This window comes from Sminthopsis crassicaudata, chromosome 4, assembly GCF_048593235.1.
Source record: "Sminthopsis crassicaudata isolate SCR6 chromosome 4, ASM4859323v1, whole genome shotgun sequence".
Lineage (NCBI taxonomy): Eukaryota > Metazoa > Chordata > Mammalia > Dasyuromorphia > Dasyuridae > Sminthopsis > Sminthopsis crassicaudata.
In genome coordinates, this window is record NC_133620.1 from 468640842 (window position 1) to 468662054 (window position 21213).

The 21213-nt window shown below is 54.4% G+C and overlaps 1 protein-coding gene across 5 annotated transcripts in view; it reads left to right on the top strand.

Annotated features, from left to right (window-relative positions):
- The window catches only part of IGF2BP2 (insulin like growth factor 2 mRNA binding protein 2), a 95245-nt gene that overhangs the window by 56292 nt on the left and 17740 nt on the right, over positions 1-21213 (top strand). For all 5 annotated transcript variants that reach the window (XR_012481528.1, XM_074264247.1, XM_074264245.1 and 2 more), the window contains exon 3: positions 19377-19425. Coding sequence is in view for 4 of the 5 variants with exons in the window: in XM_074264247.1 (XP_074120348.1) it covers positions 19377-19425 (49 nt within the window). In the remaining variant the exon portion in view is untranslated. The remainder of the gene's footprint in view (positions 1-19376; positions 19426-21213) is intronic.

Consider the following 21213-nt stretch of genomic DNA (forward strand, 5'->3'; position numbering starts at 1 on the left):
TTTTTCCATCTCTTTTTGTCTGTCTGTCCCGGTTTCCCCTTCTCTTTCTTTCTGTTTCTCTGTTTCTTTCTTTCTCTGTGTCTCTGTCTCTTTCCATCTCTCCTTCCTTTTTCTCTTTCCCTCTCTCCTTTCTCTGTCTCCTTCCCTCTCTCTCTGTTTCTCTTTTGCTGTCTCTCCCTGTCATTCTCTGTCTGTCTCTGTTTAGCTCCCTATCTCTGTCTCTCCCTTTCTGTCTCTTGTTTCTCTGTGTCTCTGTCTATATCTCCATCTTTCTTTCCTTTTTCTTCTCTCCATCCCTCCCTTTATCTGTTTCTGTGTCTCTGTTTTTCTCCCTCTCTCTGTCTTTGTCTCTCTCTCCCTTCCCCTTCTCTCTGGCTCACTGTCTATCTCTGTGTCTCTGTATCTCACTGTCTCTCCCTCTTTCTCTGTCCTTCCCTCCCCTCATCTCTCTGTTTCTCTCCCTCTTTTTCCCTCTCCTGTCTCTTTCCCTTTCTCCATCACTGTTTCTATCTCCCCTTCTCTTTCTCTGTGTCGCTTTCTCCATCTCTCCCTTTTTCTCTCTCTCCCTCTCTTCTCTCTGTCTCCTTCATTCTCTCTCTCTCTGTCTCTGTCTCCCTTTCTCTTTCTCTTCTTGTCTCTTGGTCTCTCAATTTCTCTGTCTCTATCTCCATCTCTCCCTCCTTTTTCTTTTCTCCCTTCCTTTATCTGTTTCTTTCCATCTCTGTCTCCCTTTCTTTGTCTCTCTCTCTCTCTCTCTCCTCTCTCTCTCTCTCTCTCTCTCTCTCTCTCTCTCTCTCTCTCTCTCTCTCTCTCTCTCTCTCTCTGCCTCTGTCTCTTATGCTCTTTGTTTTTCCCTCCCTCCCCTCATCTGTCTGTCTCTCCCCTTCTCTTTTTTCTCTGTGTCTCTATCTCTCTCCATCTCTTCCTTTTTCTCTCTCCCTCTGTGTATCTCCTTGTCTCTAAGTCTCCTTTTTCTTCTCTCCCTCCCTTTATCTCTCTTCCTCCTCCTCTTTCCCTTGCCTCTTCTCTCTGCCTGTCTCTCTCTGTCTATCTTTCTCTGTCTTCCTCCCTGTCTCACCTGTCCTCATCTGTCTCTCCCTTTATTCATCTTTTTGTTTTTGCTTCTGCTTCTTTCTCTCTTCTGTCTCTCTTTCTCTGTCTCCATCTCCATCTCTCCCTCCCCCTCTCCTTGTCCTTCAGTCTCTTTTTCTATTTCTATTTCCATCTCTCCCTCCTTTTTTCTCCCTCCCTCCCTTTCCCTATGTTTCTTTCTGTCTCTCCCTGCTTTCTCTCTTTGCCTCTGTCCTCTCCCTCTCTCTCTCTCTCTCTCTCTCTCTCTCTCTCTCTCTCTCTCTCTCTCTCTCTCTCTCTCTCTTTCTCTCTCTCTCACTTTCTCTTTCTGTCTCTCTGTCTCTCCCCCACCCTGTCTCTCTCTCCCTCTTTCCCTCTCTTCCCTCCTCTCTCCTTTATATCTCCCTCTTTCTCTCTGCCTCTGACTCTCTCCCCCTCTCTGTATCTTTCTCTGTGTATGTCTTGGTCTCTCTATTCTCTGTCTCTGTCTCTATCTCTCCCTCCTCTTTTCTCTCTCCTTCCTTTTCTCTCTCTCCCTCCTCCCTCCCTTTCTGTTTCTTTCTGTCTGTTGTTCTTTCTCTCCCTTTGTCTTTCTGCTTCTTTCTCTTTCTCTCTTCTTCTCCCCTTCTCTCTGCCTCCCTGTTTTTGTGTCTCTCTGTCTCCTTCCTTCAGTCTCCTATCCTCTCTTCATCTGTCTCTCCCTTTCTCCAGCTTTTTGTCTCTTTCTGTCTCTCTCCCTATCTCCCGTGTCCCCTTTTCTTTCTCTCCTCTGTCTCTGTGTTTGTCTCTTGCTATCTCTCCCTTCCTTGTTCTCTCCCTCTCTCTTTCTTTCTGTTCCTCACTTTCTTTTTCTTTCTTATGTTTCCCTTTTGCTTTCTCTCTTTCTAACTCTTTCTGTCGCTGTCTCTCTTTTTCTGTGAGTCTCTATCTCTCCCTCCCTCCCTTTTTCTGTCTCTTGTTGCTCTCTGTTTCTTTCTGTCTTTTCCTCCTTCCTGCCTCCCCCCTCCCCACTCCTCCCTGTTTCCTCTCCTTCCTTCTTTTTCTTGTCCCTCCTCCCCACCCTCTTTGTTCTCCATCTCCCCTGTCTCCATTCTTGCTCCTCATTCCCTTTCTCTCTCTCCCTCCCTCCCCCTCTCCTACTCTTTTTCCTCTTGCCCCCTCCCTCCTGCTCTCTTTTTGTTTCTCTTTTCTCTTTCTCCCTGCTCATCCCTTTCAGTAGCTCTTTTCTTTTTTCTTTCTCCTGTTTTTTTCTTTATTCTCTTCCTCCCTCTCTCCATCACTGCACCTCTCTTCCCTCTCTCCCTTCTTTCTTTGTCTCCTTCCTTTTCTCTCCATGCTCTCCCCACCTTTCACTGCCTGTACTTCCTCTTTTCTTTTCTCCATTACTCCCCCTCTGCTCTCTCCCCCTCCCACTTCTTGTTCTCTTTTTCTTCTCCCTCTCCTCCCTCTTCTCTTGCACTCGTTCTATTCTTCCTTTTCTCTTTATCTTTTCTCTCTCTCTCTCCTCTTTTCCTTTTTCTGTTCCTGCTCTTTTCCTCTTTCCTTCTCTCTTGTTTTTCTTTTCTTCCCTCCTCTTTCCTTCCTGTTCCCTCTTTCTACCTCCTTTTTTCCTCCTCCCCTCTTTTCTCTCCCCTGTGCTTCATCCCTCTCTCCCCCTCTTTTTTCTGTCATCTTCCTTTCTTTTTTCTCCCTCCTTTCCCCACTTTCTCCCCTTTGTCTCTTTACTCTCCCCTTTCCTCTCTCTCTCTTCCTCCGTTCTTTCTCTCCCTCCCTTCCCCTCTTTCTCTGTGCTTCTCCCCATTACTCTTTCCCCCCTCACCTTTCCTTCTTCCTCCCTTCCTCCTCCCTCTTCCCTTTCTTTCCTCCCTCTCTCATCCCTGCCCCTGTCCCTCCTCTTCTATTTATCTCTCCTCTTCTTTTTTCTACTCATCTCTTCCTTCTCTCTCTGCTTTCTTTCCATCTCTCCTTTTTTCTCCCTCCTCCCCCCTCCTTTCTCTCTTTCCCTCTTACTCCCTCACCCACTTCTCTCCCTCTTCTTCTCTAATCTCTCTCTTTCCCTCTCTCTGTCTTTTGTCTCTCTTCTCTTTTTCTCCCTTCCCTTCCTTTCCTCCTCCCTCTCTTTCTCTTTCCCTCTCTCTTCCTTCCATCCTCCCCTCCCCTCTTCTTTCTCCTCTCTTTCCCCCCCTCCCTTCCCTCTCTAGCATCTGTCTCTTCTTCTCTATAACCTTCATGGCAGGAATTGTCTTTGACCTTTCTTTCTATCCCCAGCCCTTTGCATGGTACTTGGCATTCAGTAGGCACTTAATAAATGCTTATTGAGTATTAACTGAAAGTTTTTCTTTTAAAGTTGGTTTCAAACAGCACTTTCTAGTTCGGTTTCCCCCATCTCTCCTTCCTTGCTGTTACATTGTATTTATTTTGTGTATGACAAAGAATATTTTGTATATGATTGTGTTTATTGTGTATTCTCTGTTATTGCTAATTATCTCTGCTCGTCGGATTGAAGCGCGCCGAGGTCGGGAACGGTTTCATTTTTGCCTTTGTGTGTCCGGTGCCTTGCCTGGTGCTTAAGAAACGCTTGTTGGTTGATCCACGGGGCCCACGTTCGTCCCGTGAGCTAATGATAATGGGATTCTTTTGGATTTGGTACAGCCTGGTGTGAATGCTTTTAAAAATGGCTGCGCTCCGAACGCCTGCCCTGGAGGGGTTCGGCTTTGGGCTTTTTCAGTGTTTTTAACTCAAAGATGGTTTTTTTCTGTTGATAAATGGAGCAGATGAGTTGGAGCCAGAGTTGACTAGGGGGCCGAGGGCAGGCTGCTGCAGGGGGGGGGGAGGGACACCGGCTCCTACTTCGGAGGCTCTTGGGTTGTCTCCTTTGGCTACAGGTTACCACAAAACCCCAAAACAAAACGTGGCGGGAGTTTGGTGGCCATTTGATTGGTGCCTAGTGGAGAGAAGTGGGCAGGAGCCTGGAAGCAGGGGCGCTGTCTCTGGCAGAGCACAGGGGCTGGAGAGCAGAGTGGTTAGGGTGCGTCTGTTGTTTTGAGTTTAGTTTGGAGGAACCAGAAATCTTGGAACTTCTGCTCCCTTTTCCGCTCGGGGCTCTGCTGCTGCGCTCCCTGGCTTTTACCCACTGTCTGCAGTCCCTCGCACTGTGTTCACCTTCAGGCTCTCCCCATAGTGTACCCCGATCAGAGCAAGGCAAAACCATTTGGGAAGCCCGGCTCTAGAACCCAAATTCAGATCCTGGCTCGGCCCCTCACCTTGGGCCATTCCCGTTTCTCTGGTCCTCAGTTTCCTTCTCTGTAAAATGAGGGGATTGAACCCTGTGGCCCCCGAAATCAAGACAAAGTAAGGGATGCCCCCCAAAAGTTGCACAGGTTGTAACTGCCAGAGCCTGAATTTGAACCTGGGTGCTCGGGCTCCAGATCTTGGGGTCAGGTACTGGATTTCAGAAGGAACCTCTGGGCCGCGGGCTCCAGGGGAGGAAGCTCGGTTGAGGCGGCCGTGCCCATTTCTTTCTTTAGTTTGTGCTGAGAAAGTTCATTTCCGGGCTGTGTTGATGTGTGCGCAGTGACTTCTGGTGTTTAGAGCCTCCCTCGGGAGACAAGTTTGCTTTGTCAGTGGATGGTCTGTCAGTGGGGTGCTCCGCCCCCTTCTGGAGCTTCCCTGCCCTCCGCCTGACTTTTGAAAGGCCTCATAGAATCCCAAAGTTTCGGGGCTGAGAGGGACTTCAATTCTCCCATTTTACAGATGAGGAAACTGAGACCCAGAAAGGGGCAAACTCCCCCCAAGATCATGTAGTGAACTCCTTGGGCGGTGGGTCCCCCTGGCTGAATTACTTGAGGAAGGGAGGCGGGCCAGGTTGTTGGTGACACTGTGAGCCGTGGCTGGGGGGCCAGAGAGCAGAGGGAGGGGGCGCTTGAGCTGAGCGCCCTGGGGGGGGGAGGTAAGAGTAAGGGAAGCAGCCCGGGTGAGAGAGAGAGAGAGAGAGTGACCTGGGGAGAGGAGACAGGGAGAAATCCAGGCTGCGGCAGGCTCAGGCCCCATTTCAGGTATCCACGTGTCTCTGATACATTGTATCGTGTATATTGTAAGTGTTACTCCAGATCAAAGTCCTCTGAGGTCTGCCGGGAAATTTACTGACCACAGAAAATCAGAGACAGTTTCCTAGGGGGGGTGGCAGCATCTGAGTGCTGTAAGTCCCTGGAAAATGGGCTGCAGCTCAGCTCAACAGAAAGGAAGAAGTGGGGGCAGCCAGGTGGCTCAGTGGTTAGAGCACCTGCCCTGAAGTCAGGAGGAACCTGAGTTCAAATCTGGTCTTAGACACTTACTACTGTGTGATCCTGGGCAAGTCATTTGACTCCAATTATCTCAGCAAAAAAAAAGGAAAAGAAAGGGAAAATCTTAGCAATTAGAACAAAGAGGCAGGAAAGAGGGATGGGCTGAGGTCACTGTGGGGAAGAGGGAAGGTCCCTGAAAGATCCCCTGCCAGTTTTCTGGGCAGCCCCGCCCCCAGCCATGCTGGGTGCTCTTTCAGACATGGCCCCGACTGTCACTTTCTAATAATAATTGGCTCATTCGGCTGAACCCAAGTTTCCAGGAGTCCCCCCGCCCGCTGGGTCCAAACATGGGCAGGGCGGCTGCTCTTATCGCTGGGCCCCTCCCGCCCTGCCCCCCAACTTAATGGGGCAGTGCCACAGACAGAAAGAAGGGGCGGGATGGGCGAGGATCTCTCTCCCACCCTCCGTCTCTCCTCCTCCCCCCCTCCCCCCCGTCTTTCTGTCTCCTTCCCTTTCTCTTGCTCTCTTTCTCTCCCCCTTTCCCTCCCTCCTTCTGTCCTTCTTTCTCTCTCTCCCTCCCTCCTCCCTCTCTGTCCCTCCTTTCCCCTCTCTCTCTTCCTCCCTCCTTCCTTCCTTTCTCTGTCTCCCTCCGTCCTCCCTCTCTCCTTCGTCTTTCTCCCTCCCTCTCTGTCCCTCCCTCCTCCTCTGTCTTTCTCTTTCTCCTTCCCTCCCCCGTCCCTCTCTCCCTCCCTTCTCCCCCCCCCCAGCTCTGGCAGCTCATGGGCACTGGGGTTATACCAAAGCAGCCCCTCTGGGCCCCCATGTGGCACTTGGTAAACAGGAAACCAGTGACCCCAAAAATGGCTTCCTTGGTTGCTCTAATGCCCCCGATGTGTTTGTCCCAGAGGGTCCTTTACCAGCCACCGAGAAGGGTCACAGGCTCCTCAGACTGCCAGGGGCTTGGGAGGGCCTCATTTTGCAGAAGAGGAGACTGAGTATCAGGGAGGCCCCCAACCAGCAGGTCCCGGGCCCTCTATAAACAGTAGCCACAGGGAGCAGACCCCACGAGCAGGTGCTTCTGGGATGGAGAGGAGGGCAGGGTCCCTTTAGTGGGGAGGGGCTGGCCAGGGACCCTTGGTATCCTGCCAGAGTGGGGATCTAGGCCAGGCCTGGAAGGGAGCAGGGAAGCCATCAGGTCCTGAAAAGGTAGCCGGGCCGTAGGAAGTGCTTTTCTTGTGGCAGCCAGAGCCCGGGGCATCGAAGGAAGGACATTGCCCCCCTCGGCCCCTCCCTGGGTCTCTGGGTGTCATGGAGGCCGCTAACGGTTCCACCTGTTGAGAAAGCCGAGCCAGCGCAGGCCGAGCTCTAGACCGTTGTGGCCAGCTGCCGGGGGCCCTTTTTGTTGGTTAGTTTCTGGGCGTCTTCCCTTCTCGGGTTTCCTGCCCCAGACCTGATTCTCTTTCAGAGACTTCTTCCGGGTGTCGGGCCCACCTCGGGTTTGTCACCCCTGGGGGAGAGGAGAGAGGGAGGGCCAGATCCACTTTCTGTCCGCCAGTGGACGGGCAGTTTGTTGGGTAATGTCTGCGGCTCCTCTGGTCCCCTGCAGGCTTGGACCTTCCCTCTGTCCCCTCCCGGCCCCCCCCCTTGTAAATATTTGTGCCCACAGCCGGGTTCTAGATTGAGAACTGTGAGGGAGAGGCAGGGGCTGTTTTATCTGCCTGCCTGGGCCCTTGTGGCCACCAGGCAGGGGCAGCAGTGGTCACCTTGGATGGGGGAGGCGCAGGAGGGAGGAGGCTCACTGGGAGAAAATGCCCTTTTTTCTTTCATTTGGTTCATCAGCATATAAGTAAGCTCCTTGAAATCAGGGATGATCCCACTTCTGTGTGGGATCCGTTCCTGGAGGCAGTAGGGAGCCACAGGAAGTTAGTAAGTAGAGGAGTGACCCAGTTGGGCAGCTGAGTAGAGAATGGATTGGAGAGCTGAGCAGTCAGGCCCCCCCTCCCCCACATAGTGGCAGTAGGGTGTGGAGGGATGAGCCTTTGTCCGGGCCCAGTCTTGTCCGAGGAGAGAAGGGGGCAAAGCCGGAACTGGCCAACCTTGGCGGCGCCATATTGGATTTGGGGGTCCTGAGAGAGACGAGGAATACGGGCAACTCCCAGATTGGGAGCTCGAGGAACAACTGGGAGAATCCCTTCCCCAGTAACAGGAAAGGGGGGAGGCCTTAAGTTTGGGGTCCTCTGGAGAATCCAGCAGAGGAGACTGAGGTGCACTAAGACATGGGCTTCAGCTACATGGCAGGCGTCACATGTACTTTTGATTCTTAGCTTGGGCTGCAGAGCCCCTCGGTAGCCTATCTTCTCCTAGGGAGAGGGGGTGATGGGAGCCAGAATTAGGTGCATGGGAAGGGGGCTGAAGAGTCCCCATATTTTCTCTAACAGCCTTGTGGGATTGGTACCTGGAGAGCAGCAATTTAAAAAAAAAATTAAATTAAAAATTAAATTAATTATTTAATTTTAATTATTTAAATATATTATACATTTATTGTTTAAATTAAAAAATATATAAAATTTTAAGAAAAATAATACACATCAAAGCGCTTCAGTATCAAATGGATTTTAAAAACTATATATATATATATATATATATATATATATTTTTTTTTTTTTTTTTTAATTTTTCTTTTTTTCTGAGGCAGTTGAGGTTAAGTGACTTGCCCAGGGTCACACAGCTAGGAAGTGTTAAGTGTCTGAGACCAGATTTGAACTCAGGTCCTCCTGACTTCAGGGCTGGTGCTCTCTCCACTGCGCCCCCTAGCTGCCCCCTTAAAACTATATATCAATGGCTACTGAAAGGATATTGATAAAATCCACCATTTATGTGTATCGGACAGGCGGCAGGGGTCTTTTCCCTTAACATGGCGGCAAATGTCTTTATGGAACAAAGCAATGGTGTAAGAAAGACAGCTCGTAGAAGTGGCGGTTGGACCGATGAAGCATTTTTAAAATAGGAGAATAGAGAAATTGCCAAAGTTCGTAAACCGCATATGAGCGCAGCGGAGAGTTCCCCTTTTTGCTCCCCAGTTGGGTTGGAGGTGGAAGTAGAGAGGAGCTTTTGCTTTCTATAGAATGACTCCTAATAAGAGTTGATGGGATCATATGGGAAGTCTCCCACTTGATTTTTCTTTTTTCTGAAGCAATTGGGGTTAAGTGACTTGCCCAGGGTCACACAGCTAGGAAGTGCTAAGTATTTGAGATCAAATTTGAACTCAGGTCCTCCTGACTTCAGGGCTGGTGCTCTAACCACTGCACCACCCAGCTGCCCCCTCCCATTTGATTTGAAAAACAATCCTATTGCCAAGCCCTTTATGAGGGAGCCATCCCTAGCTCATGGATTGACATTAATTACATATGTCAATAAACGATTATTCCTTTGGTTACAGCAGCTAATAGAAAAGACAAAGCAAAAGTTCCTTGCAGTAATGTGGCTTTGAAAGGATCCGAGACCCTTGGGAAATTCTCCCCGTTCCTCTCTGTTCAACAACTTCTTTGCCTCAAACAGCAAATAAAAGTGATCGGCGCGCATTCCCTGACCGCAGAGCATGGATTAACTTAGCGCTTAAATTAAGTGGACAGAAAGGAATGGAGAAGCAGCACGGCTGGCCGGCGTCGCCCCGCCCCTAGGGGGTTATTAAACATTAATCTCCTACACAAATGGAACTAATGTTTAGGCTGCCTTCAGAACTCACAGATGGGGAAACTGAGACTGGGAGAGGTGGACTGATTTCCTTAAGATGAGTGGGATCTGGGGGGGATTGAGAGATCTGCCCTGAGTCACATGGGTACTGAGTGACTGGCAATATTAGAATCCAGATCCTCTGACCCCTTTCTTTTTCCATACTACCATGCTAAGTCATTTTAAAGAGGAAGAAACCGAGGACCAGAGTTGAAGGGACGCGGTGCTTAAGTGGTCCTCAGAAGCCAAAGCCAGGCCTCTTTCCCATGTTTACCTTCTAAGAAGATTACTTCAAGCCGGCCTCCTCCTTGTGCCCTGGTCTCCCACCCTCTGTGGCCGGTATTTGAAAATAATCCTTTTCCAAAGTTTTCCCCCCATAAACCTCCCTGATTTGGGCCCTGATTGACCACTCCCACTTATGGAATCTGGGGTTGGAATTCCAGGACCCCAGGAGCATGGCCTGGGGGGGAAGGCTCCTGGCTGCTGGAACCCTTGGCTTGGGATACCACTGGAAGTAGTCATTTTGTCGCAGGATGGCGGGGAGGCGGGGCTCTGGGTCTCTCAGTAGTGAGTCTCATTTTCTGTTTCCTCTGTGTAAGTTAGTTCTGACTCTTGGACGGGTTGTGAGAGAAAATTCTAGAAAGCAAAGTCATCTGCTTGGGTTAAGGAGAGAGCATTCAGGGCTGGGGTACTGGCCTTTTATGTGGGACAGGGAGGATTGCTGCTGCTGCTCACTCATGTGCGATTCTTCACGACCCCATTGGGAGTTTTGTTGGCAAAGATTCTGGTTTGTCATTTCCTTTTCTACTCGTTGTATAAATGAGTAAACTGAGGCAGACGGGATTAAGCCCAGGGTCACGCAGCTCCCGAGATCACAGCAAGTCATTTACTTTCTCTGTGCCTCAGTTTCCTTATCCGTAAAGTGGAGATAAAGCTATTGCTCCGAGATCCTGGCAAGATAACGGATGTAAAGCCCCCTGGGGTCCTACCAGGTCTGGTGATCAATCAGCAAGTGCTCTTAATCTGTGCTAGATGCCCACGTGTCCTGCTGGGATTCAATCATAGGGTCAGTGATTCAGAGCTCGATGGGGCCTTGGGCCAGTCTCTCCCCTCAAGTGGCTCACGCTCTTGGGGGGTTCCTCGGAGTTACCCAGATTGTGTCCCGAGCCCTCGTGTCCGTTTCCCGGCATCCGGAACGTGACTCGACTCCTTTAACTTATTCCAGAGAAGTAGAATGTCTGGCTCTTGACTCCAGTGACTAATTATTACTCATTGTCTTTATCTGACGCCAAATCTCTGCCAGGAACAACCCGACTGGAACGTTCTTACAGGAAAATGGGGACTGGCTTTATGGTGTTGTTTCTAAGCGGGCCCCGGGGCCAGAGGCTGCCCCTCACTTGTTTTGCTTTTGCTCTGGTGGCCCCCATCAGATCGTCTCCCCCCAGTGGTGGACTCGTGGGAGAGCCGATGTGTTTGTTGCTCCCATCCGTGTGGGGCGTCCCAGGGATCCTTTGGAACTACACAAAGTCTCGCCTCGAGACACTCCTGGGCCGATTGTTTGGGCCCTGGTCGCACGTGCCCCCGACCCCGTGTGCTTGACCTGGCGACGTCCAGAAAGCTTGTGAGGGCAGGAGCTGAGGAGGCAGGGATGATCACATCTGGGAAATGGGCTCACCGTAGAGATCTTCTAACCCCTTCACTTTGCACATGAGGAAACCGAGGCCTGAGAGATCAAAGGACTTGCCCAGAGTCACAGGGCTGTCTCTCTCCACACCACACCCAGATTCCTTCCCTCTCCCTGTGCCTCAGTTTCCCCATCTGGAAAACAACGGCCTTTGAACTTAGTGATGTTGTGGGAGAGGAAGCGGGATGCAGGGGAGCAGTGTCGGCTTTGGGGGCCCGGCCCCTGCGCGTGTCCCTTCTGATCTATGTGATATCAGGCAGATGAAGGGTGGGACGAGGTGATTCACAAGACCTTTCCAGGCCTAGCTCTGGGATTCCCCAGCCCTCGGTGCCTCAGTGTCCTCATCTGTAGGATGACAGACCGGCTCTGGGTGAACTCTGGGAACCCAGCCCGCTTGGGTTCCGCCATATTACTTGGGAAACGTGCTCCCTCTTGTGGCCGAAGCCAGCCTCAGCAAGCAGCCCCCCTTCGCTTGGCTCCTGGCAGCTTTGGGACTTTCTGCTGCTCCCTCATTTGCCGCCTCCTTTCCCCTAACTTGGCTGCTTTCCGGCCCGCTGTCCCAGGGCTCCGTCCCCTGCGCTCCCCGCTGGGCCACACCGCCTCCGTTTGTCCTGGGGCGGGCCCTGCCTCCCACCTCCTGGGCCAGAGTGTTCTAGGACAGGAGCGGGGCGGAAGGGAGCCCGGGCTCACAGAACCCGCCCTGCACCCGGGGTAGGGAAGAGGGTGGCCCCTAGCTTCCTCCACGGGGGGACACTTCCCCAGCCCACCACCATCCCCGCACATGCAGGTCTCCTCGCTGCGTCCCGGCTCCTCGGCCCGGTCCCTTGTGGCCATCGCTGCAGCCGGCCGGCTTCCCCCGCCCGCTTCCCTCCCGCCCGCCCTCCTCCCCCCGCGCTGCCCGCTGCCGCCCCCCCTCCCCGTGCCCCCCCCACTAACCTCTCTCTCCCACAGGAAGCGTCGGGGCCTCCCCGCGGCGCGCTCCATGTTAACGCTCTGTCTCTCCTGTATGGAACTGCTGTGTACACTTGTGGTTTGCATGTTGTCTGTTAGATTGTAAGCTTCTCGAGGGCAGGAACTGTCTTTTGCCTCCTTTTATATCCTCAGCTCTTAGCACAGTGGCTGGCACGTAGTAGACACTTAATAAGTGTTTATTGATTGATTTATTAAGCGCTTACTATGTGCCAGGTGCTGTATACTCCGCTCAGCGTTGATGCTCCTGGGCTCCTCACTGGGGGTGTGAGGACGCGTTTTCCGAGGCGGCACGGTAGCATTAATCGGGACCTGGGACATCGCAGCGCGAGGAGCTCCCGTGAGGATCCGCCACCGGCGGGACCGTCGATCCCGGCACCCTCGGCCCCCGGGCCGGGGCCAAGTCAAGGTCGCCTCGGACTCCGGAGTCACCTGTGGCCGCGCCGGGGCTGCGGGTCTCACGCCCAGAGGCCAGCCCTGAGTGGATTGATTTGCCCACCAGCAGTCGTTGTACCATTTACAGAGACGCCCAGGGCGGAATGGGGAGTCCAGACCCATGAAATTTGGTCCTGGCTGGTCCCCCTCCCGGCCCTGGGACCTTGGGCAAACCTCTCCCCTCTGCATCTGTCAAATGGGACCAGTGATCCTGGACACGTGGGAAGAGCGCTGAATTGGAAGGTGCAGGTCTTGAGTTCAAATGCCCGCTCTGCCCCTGAGGCTGTCCCGCTTGGAACGCGCTCTCCTCTGCTCAGATCACTGCCCCTGCTGGCTTCCTAACCCCAGCGCACAGCCTGCCTCAGCGCCTGCCTCTGTGCATGAGCCCCCGCTTCGCCCCCGTGCCGTGCCGCTGTCTCCCCTTAGACTGGAAGCCCCTCGAGGGCGAGAGCGTCTCTGGCCTTTTCTGTACTTTCCCATGATCCCCTGGGCTTAAGTCAGATCTCCATGAATGTCAGAAAGGGGGAAGGTGACTGAGTCACGTACTGAGAGGTAGCTCACTAACCTGCCCTTCGTTTTGCAGCCGAAGAAATGGAAACTTTAGGGGGTCAGACAGGTGGGGAAAAATGGCCAGTGTCTGGATTTGAACCCGGGCTCTTGGAACTCACTGATGATTGATTTTCTCTGGGGGTTAAAAGGAGGGAGCATTTTTCATTGGTCATGACACATTTCTCTTTGGCTGTGTCTTGTCATCGAGCTCTCGCTCCCTCTTGTCAGGTGACGGCCCCTTGGCTTTGAAGGGCTGAGGCCCCGGGTGGCTGCCTCGGGGCGGGCCCCGCTCCTTCCCGGAGCCCCCCGCAGAGGCCGAGCCCCAGCCCTCCAAAGCCCAAGGACGCGAGTCCTGCTCTCCGCGGCCCCCGGGCACTGATGCCCCGCCTGGCCGGGGCCAAGGGAGGGCCCTGTGTCTGCGGGCCTCAGAGCCCTTGCTGCTCGGGAGGAGTCCTTTGGGGGGGGGGGGGGCGTTCTCTTCCTTTTCAGATGAATGAAGCCGCTTCGGGACCAATGAGCCGCCGCCGCTGAGTAGCGAGGTAAGCGCCGCCTATGCGCCAGGCACTGTGCTGGGTGCTGGGGATTTTCTTTTTGGACTGTTCCTGTGATTTCTTTGGGATAGGGAACTCCCAATAAGGAAACTCCCTCTACCAATGCAGATCGGCACCCTGCTCTGCATCAGACAGGCTCGGGCGAGCTGTGGGGCACCGAGAGGTCAAGTGACGTGTCCAGGGGCACACGGCGGGTACGTGGCCGAGGCAGGGTTTGTGCCCGGGTTTTCCGGACCGGCCGGCTCCCTGTTCGTGGGGCGGCCTCTCCCGGGTCCAAACGGAAGCCCCTCCCCCCATTCCCCAGGCCCCTCCGTAACAATGTTACCTCGATCGCCGTTTGCCAGCCACGCTCTCCATGGAACTGCTGCCCTGGATAACGAGAGTGCTGGGCTTGGAAGCAGGAGGACCGGGGTTCAAATCCCACCTCTGGCCACCTGTCAGCTCTGTTACTCTGGGCAAGTCACTTAACCTCTCTGAGCCTCAGTCTTCCTCATCTGTAAAATAGGTACAAGAGCACCTACCTCACAGGGGTGTTGTGAGGGCCACATGAACTGTTTGTAAAGTGCGTCTTTGTAAACCTCGAACAGCATTGTCCCGTTTGGATGGGTTGATTGTCACTGAGAGCTGCGGGGGCGGGGGGCCTCCTTGCCTGTTGCTGTATTGTGACTTGTGACCAGAGCTTAGCATCCTCTGTCTAGTCAGCCTCCATTTCCTGGGTGTTGTCTCTGTACGGGCCCCGGCCCTGGGATTGTAGCCGATGCCTTGTACTCTGTTCCTCGGCCCGGCCGGCCGGGCCCGCTGAGCGCTGCTCTGTCCGTCTGTCCCCGATGCTGCCTGAGGCTTTGTCCTGTTGGGGTTTCGGGTGCGCAGAGAAGGAGGCCTCCGCGGGGGCTGGCCGGTGGGGGCTCGTGTCTCTGTCTCTGTCTCTCTCTGTTTCTGTCCGTCTGTCTCCTCCCCAGAACGCCTTGGCGACGACGCCACCAAAGGAAGGACGTTGGTGACCAGCTCCTGGCGGGGTTTAAGTCTCCTCTGAGGCGTGGGCGGGGCCGGCTGCTGGGCGGGGCGGGTCCCTGGCTGGTGAGAAGGGATCTCAGGAGGCCTTGGGGTTCTCAAGCCCAGCCCGGCGCCCCCTGGGCGGTGTCCTAAGAGGCGGACGCCCCGATTCCCTCAGCTTTGGGGCCCCTTTCCCCGGGCTGATTCCAGGGCCGACCGAGTCAGGTTCGTGGCCCCAGCAGAGGGGACAGTGGGGTGGCCGGTGGGCAGGGGCTGCTGCAGACGCTCCCTCGGTTTGGCCTCCGGGGACCCTGGCTAAGAGCATCCGCCTTGGGAACCCTGCCCTCAGACCTGCCTACCCTTGGCCCAAGCCCTTAAACACTCTCAGTTTCCCTGCTGAAAACCTGAGGGGGCGCACCGAGCTGGCCCCGGGGTCCCTTCCGGCCTTTGGTCTGACTTCTTGGGGGGCTGAACCCTTTTTGTTGAGCTGTAGGTACTCCCCCCCCCCTTGACTATTTCGCTAAAAGTGGCCAATGGAAATCGGGACTCGGTCCTGGTTCCTACATCCTGGGCCTGAGCGCCCCGGCCTTCTAACGCCTCCCTTTTGCCTCCCAACAGAGACGCCTTGTGTCGTACGCGCTGTGTTGTATTGTGTTGTATTGCTCTTAACCCTCCCTGGGCCTCTCGGGTTCTGGAAATGTTAAAATTTTAAAAGGTGGGCTAAGGAATGGGGCACCGGGCGCCCTCCCTGATCCCAGTGATCCTCCCGAGCCGTCCCACGGCCTCCCCCCTCCGTCCTCCCGGGACGTCCACAAGGATCGGACGGGGTGACGCTTCCCTGGGAGGGGATGAGCTGCCCTCTGTCCAAAGTGGCAGGGCCCTTGGCACGCGGGTGCCAGCCATCAGCCACGGGGCGGGGACCTTCTGGGCCTCAGAATCTCTCCGAGTCCAGAACGGACCCCGGGGCAGCGCTCGGCCCACGCTCCCAACGGGGGCTTCCAGGCTGGGTGGCCGTGGGGCCCCGGGGGAGCGCCGGGCGGTCCGGGTGGGGGGTGGGGGGTGGGGAGGGAGCGTCTGACTGTGCTGACACTGCTGACAGTGATAATCCCAGGCCCCAGGATCTCCCCACCGTCACTGAGGCCCTTATTTCCTCCTCCTTAACCGTGAGAGAGCAGGGCCAAAGCCCCACGTCCTGGGTGCGCCGGACACAGCCCGGTAATGAGGCGGCTGTGCCGGGAAGCTCGAGGGAGCCGCCGGGCGCCAGGAGACGCAGGGGCCCCAATAGCCCGCGCCTGCCGAGCCCTCCGGTCCGTCCCCCCCCGCCCCGCGTCACTTTCCCCGGGCGCCTGAGCGATCAGAAGCGCTCCCTCGAGCTTTCCGAGCTTCCCCTTTATCAGACGCTCTTTTCATTTTCTGTATCAGAATTCATTTCCAGTTTTTTTAAGTGGCGCCAGCTGGTGGCCCCCGGAGGCGGCAAACGGTGCGGGAGCCGGCAGGGATGGCGCCCTGGGGCACTTGCCAGATCCTGAGGTTCTTGGTGCCTACTAGAATATCAGAGCTGGCAGGAACTCCAGAGGCCATCTGGTCCAACCCCTTCCTTTTCCCGTGGAGAAGGCCACGGTCGCGCAGCCGGGAGAGGGGCTCCCGCTGCGGGTGATGTCATCGTCGCGGCGCCCTCCGGCCCTCCCAGAATGTAAGCCCCTCGAGGGCAGGGCCTGCTTGGAGCCCGCTGTGTGTCTCTGTGTGAACCTTCCCCAGCGATGGCAGCTCGGGGCCGGCCCAGGCCCTCGCTCTCCCTGAGCTTCCCGGCGTGCACGAGGACTCGGCCTCCAGGGGCTGCGAGATAATTCTGACCGATGGATTGGGAGCTGTGGTGTGTGCATTTGCTCATAGATGACGGAGTATTGGACCGCACAGTTCCCCAACCAAGGCCAACATCAATCGCCGAAGCCCTGGAGCTCGGCGCTCACGCGGGAGAGCGAAGAGGAAGCCGAAGACGACGAGTAAGGGGTCTCAGGAGCGCCGGTCGGGGCGGTCTCCATTAGGAGGCTGAGGTGGGGAGGCAGGCGGGCCTCGAGCTGGGTTCCAGCTCTGCCAGGAAGGGGGGGGACTCAGGCATTTCGTCACTGGCCCGCTCCCTGGGTCTCTGGAAAATAAAGGGGAGAGACGCGCCCCGGGGTCACGGAGAGAAAGCTGGCCCGCCTGGGGACCTCCTGGAGCGTCCTGCGCCACATGAAAGCCCAGGTTCGAGGGACTTAGACCTTGGGACCCTGTGGGTCCTTGTCTGCTTTTAATCTACTGGGAAGAGTCCCAAATACCCAGACCTGTGCTTTCATTGGCCTGCGGAACTCCCCCGGGGGGGAGGGGGGAAGAGTCCCTCCACCAATAGGTCTCCGGGCTTCTCTGCAGCTGCCTCGGGCAGGGCGAGCTTTGGGGGGTTGGGATCTGGGGCAGCACGGGTCAGAGCCGGGCCAGTCCTCTGTCCCAACAAGCCCCACCTGGCTCCTTCCCCTCCAAAAGTCTGAATGAGATGGGCTCAAACCTGTCACTTTCCTGGGGGAGCAGCCTTCCTGGGCCGAGGCGTGCGCCGTCTCGGTGAGGTAGAACCTTGGAGGGGTTCTGGCCCGGTTCCGAGAAGGGAAGAGGCTGATTCGGGGTCACTTGGCCCAGGAAGGCTCCGGGTCTTTTTGAATCAGATGGGAAATAGCCGGCTCCAATTTGCAGCTGGCCCGATTCCTTGTCTTACCAAATGAACCTCCGGGGAGGTTCTGGGAGTGAGGGATCCGTGCTGCCCCTTCCGCGATCCAGCCGTAACCTGCCCGCTGGAAGCCCGCGCTGCCTGGGGCATTTCCACGTGGGGCGGAGACTTTTCTCTAACGATTTTGTCCTCGTTTTGGTGAAAGAGTCAAGAGAGACTCCAACTTCTTCCTTTTGTCTCATTATCCAAAGAGCGCCCCCCCCCCCAAGGCGGGCCGCTTTGCTTTCTCTCCCAGGACCCCGGGAGCATTGGGGGTGAGGGGGCCACACTGCGCTCTTGGAGCCTGGCCGGGCCCCGCTGTCCCCCCAGCTCTGATCTGGAGGGCCAGGCTGTGGGATCAGATGTCAGACCGGACGGGACCTTCGCGGTCATTCAGTCCAGCCCCTCTTTGTACAGAGGGGCGACTAATGACGCCCGAGGTGCCCAGATGTCAGCTGGCAGAGCTGGGATTCGATTTCAGAGCTTGTTGTTTATTGTTCTTTTCCTTCCCTCCTCGCGTCCTTCTTTTTCTGTTCTGACGATGGAATTGTTATGTATCGGGGAAATGTTTCTTGTTTGTATCTGTTCTGCTTAACAAACTGTTGGGGGCCGAGCACAGGGGCAGCGCGGTGGGCAGAGCGTGGTTTTGGGGGCACGGCTGGGGCTGGCACCGGGGCGGGGCTGCCGCCGGGCTCTGTCCAGAGACACTTGGGCTCAAACCCTTTCTTCCAGCGCTGCTCCTTTCCAAACCAGTTTGTATCATAGAAGCAAGTCCAAATCAAGGCCCGTACGACCCGGCTCGGCTCTGGAAAGTCAGAATTCTAGAAGTAAATGGGTTTTAGGTCTGTCCTGCATTCAGGTAACTAGCTCCCTCCTCCTTATTACTTGGCTCAAAACATCCCTGTCCTCCCTTTCCTGCCTCTGCCCCCTTCCCTTTCTCCCTCCCTCCCTCCCTCTTCTCCTCTCCTCTCTCCCTCCCTCTTAGTCCTTTCTCTTTCCCCTTCCCTCTCTTCCTTTTTTTCTTTCCTTTTTCTGCTTCCTCTCTTCTCTCCCTCCTTCCCTTCATCTCTGTCTCTTTGTGTATGTATGTCTCTCGGCCTCTTCCTGACTTTCTCTGTCTCTGTATCTCTTTATCTCTGTTTCTGCTTCTTTTCTCCTGTCTCTGCCTTCTCCCTTTACTATCTCTTTCTCTTCCTCTCTCTCTGTCCTCCCTCTTTCCCTCCCTCCCTCTCTGTCTCCTTTCTCTTTATCTCTGTCTCTTCTCTCTCTTTTCTCTCTCTGTGTCTCTGTTTCCTATTTCTTTGTCTCTTGTCTCTCTTTGTCTATCTTGGTCTCCTCTCTCTCTTTCCTCATCTCTGTCTCTTCTCTAGCTGTGTCTCTATCTCTGGTTCCTCTCTATTTCTCTGTGTCCTCTTTATCTCTAGCTGTGTCTCTATTGCTGTTTCTGGCTCTCAGTCTCTCTGTCCCCTCTATTTCCCTCTGTCTGTCTCTCTCCCACAATGCAGGCATCTCTCCTGAGTGAGGTCGCCCAGTGGACAGGGCAAGGTGTGGCTGCCGTCCCGGGGCCGGTGGGTGATGGTGGCCCGGCGCTTTCCGGGGCCCGGCTTCGGCAGCCGAGGGAGGAGCCTCGAGTTTCCCGGCTGAACCAGATCTCTGGTGTTCTCGTGGGTTTGAAATGGGGTTCTCTCAGGTGACTTGCGTGGGGAGCTCCCAGAAGGCCGTGCCTCGTTACTATTGAGAAGGGGAGGGAGAAACCAAAGGAGAAGAAAGTGAACTTGCACTTGGAAGGAAGAGTTGGGTTCAAATCTTGCTCGGATAGACCACACTTATAACTGTGGACCGGTCAGCTAAACTCTCTGATGCTCCAGTTCTTCATCTGTAAATTGGGTGGAATAGTGGCCGAGTTTCAGTTTTCTTGATTTTCTTTGTGAGTGTGTGGCGGGGGGCCTGTTCAGTTCCTGGGGGGCCAGGGTGGGATTCCTCCACCCCCCAAAATGGGAAGAGAACAGAAGGGAGGCTGGGAGGGCTCAAGGACCCGGAGGTCGGCCTGGAAAGGTTTTCCTTGACTCGCTATGTAGTTGAAAGGCAGACTGGGTGACAGACATGTCCGGCCTCGCCTTGGGTTCCGCAAGGTCAAAGTAAATCCTCATTTTATTTGGCATGTACTAAGTTCAGAATCTGAAAGAAAATAAAAAATGGGGGGCAGCTCACGGGGCGCCCCCAGCACAGCTGCGGCCTGCTGGGAGCGAGTTTGCCTCCAGAGTTGGGGGCTCTTGAGCTCTGCAGTGAGGAAACGGGTCACGCGAGCCGCCCCCACGCCCAGCTGGGTGCCCACAGCCTGGGTTACAGTCTCTGCTCTTCTTTCTTTGCAGGAGCAGGAAACTTCAGATCCGGAACATCCCCCCTCACCTGCAGTGGGAGGTAAGGACATTTAACACCCTGCAGGAGCGCCTGCCCATGCCCACTGCGGCCCTGGAGGGGGCTCCGGACGCTCCCGGCCCCCTCCCTCTGGGCCTCGGTCCCTGCCTCTCCCTTGGCCCTTAGCATGACCTTCTCTCGCACTTTATTCTGTCCCCTCCCCATCTCTCCCTCCCTCCGTCTCTCTCTTCACCCCCCCCCCCCATGTCTCTGTCTCTCTGTGTCTATCTCTGACATATTCTCATTCTTTCTCCCCCTCTGGTCCTCTTTCTCATTTTAGTACCCTCCCTATCTCTGATTGTCTTACTGTGTCTCCCTTTGTCTCTCTCTCTCCCTCTTTCCCCCTTTATCCCTGCCTTGTCTGCCCTCCCTCCCCTTCTCTCTCCCTTTTTCCCTCCCCTCTATCTTCTTTCCTCTCACTATCTTTTCCTTTTCCCTTTTTCTCTCTTGCCCCTTTCTCTTTCTCCATTTTTCCTGCTCACGCTTCTCTTTCTCCCTCCCCTCCCTTTCTCCATCTGTCTGCCTCTCACTTTTCCCATCATGCTCTTTCCCCTTTCTTCAGCTCCTCATCTCCTCATCTCTCATTCTCTTTTGCTCTCCCTCACAGCTGCTTTCTCCCTCTTTCCCATCTTTCCATCTGTCCTCTCTCTTCCCTCTCCTCTATCTCCTTCCTTCTCTTTCTCCACCTTCCCCTCTTCTCCCTTTCCCCACTCTCTTACTTCTTTGCTCCCCCTCTCACCATCCCTTTTTTCTCTCCTACTCCCATCTTCCCCTCTCCCTCTTTCTCTTTCTTCCTTTCTCATTCTCCCTCTCCATTGTTGCCTGTATAATTCCTTTCCCGGTGTGCTCCTCTCTCCATCCCTATCACTTTCTCCTCATTCTTCTCTTCCTTCTCCTATCTGCCCATTCTCTCCCTCCTTCACTTTCTTTTCTTGTCCCTTCTTCCTTTCTCTCTCTGTCCTTTCTCTGCCTTTCTCTCCTTTTCCTCTTTATCTCCCCATTATTTCTTCCTCCCACTCTTCCTCTCTCTATCCCTCCCCCCCCTCCTTCTCTTTTTCTCTCCTTTTTCTTCAATCCTCCCTCTCATTCTCCTTCTCTTTCCGTTTTCCTTTTTCTTTCTTCGTCTGTCTGTGTGTTTCTCTTTCTCTGTCTCGTGTCTTTTTGTCTCTGTCTCTCTCTCCTCTCCTCTCCTCTGTGTTTCTGCCTATATCTCTGGCTCTCCCCGCCCCCCATCTCTTTCTGTGTCTCTGCCTTTCTCTGTCTCCTGTGTCTCTGCCCCCCTTCTCTGTCTCTTTCTCTTCTTTCTATCTCTTGTCTGTCTGTCTTTGCTTTTCATTATTTCTATCTCTCTGCCTCTCTGTTTCTGTCTTTATGTGTGTGTGTGTGTCTCTCTCATTCTCTTTTTCTGTCTGTGTGTCTTCTCTCTTCGTCTGTCTCTGCTTCTATCTCTGCATCTGTCTCTTTCTTTCTCTTCTCTCCCGTCTCCCTCCCAATCTCCTTCTCTTGCTCTCTACTCTCTCCCTTTTGATCCCTTTTTCTTCTCTTCTCCCCTACTCTAATCTCTCATCTCCCACTGTTCCTCTTTTTTTCCTTCTCCCTCCATTTCTTCCTCTTTCCCTGGTGTCCTTATTTCCCTGTCTCCCCTTCATCTTTTTTCTTTCTTCCCATCTCTTTTTCCTCCCTTTCTATTCTCTCATTTCATTTTTTCATCACTCCTTTTCTCTTTCCTTTCTTTTTGTTTCTTATCTCCCTTTATGCTTCCTCGCCTCCTCCTTTCCCTCTTCTTTCTCT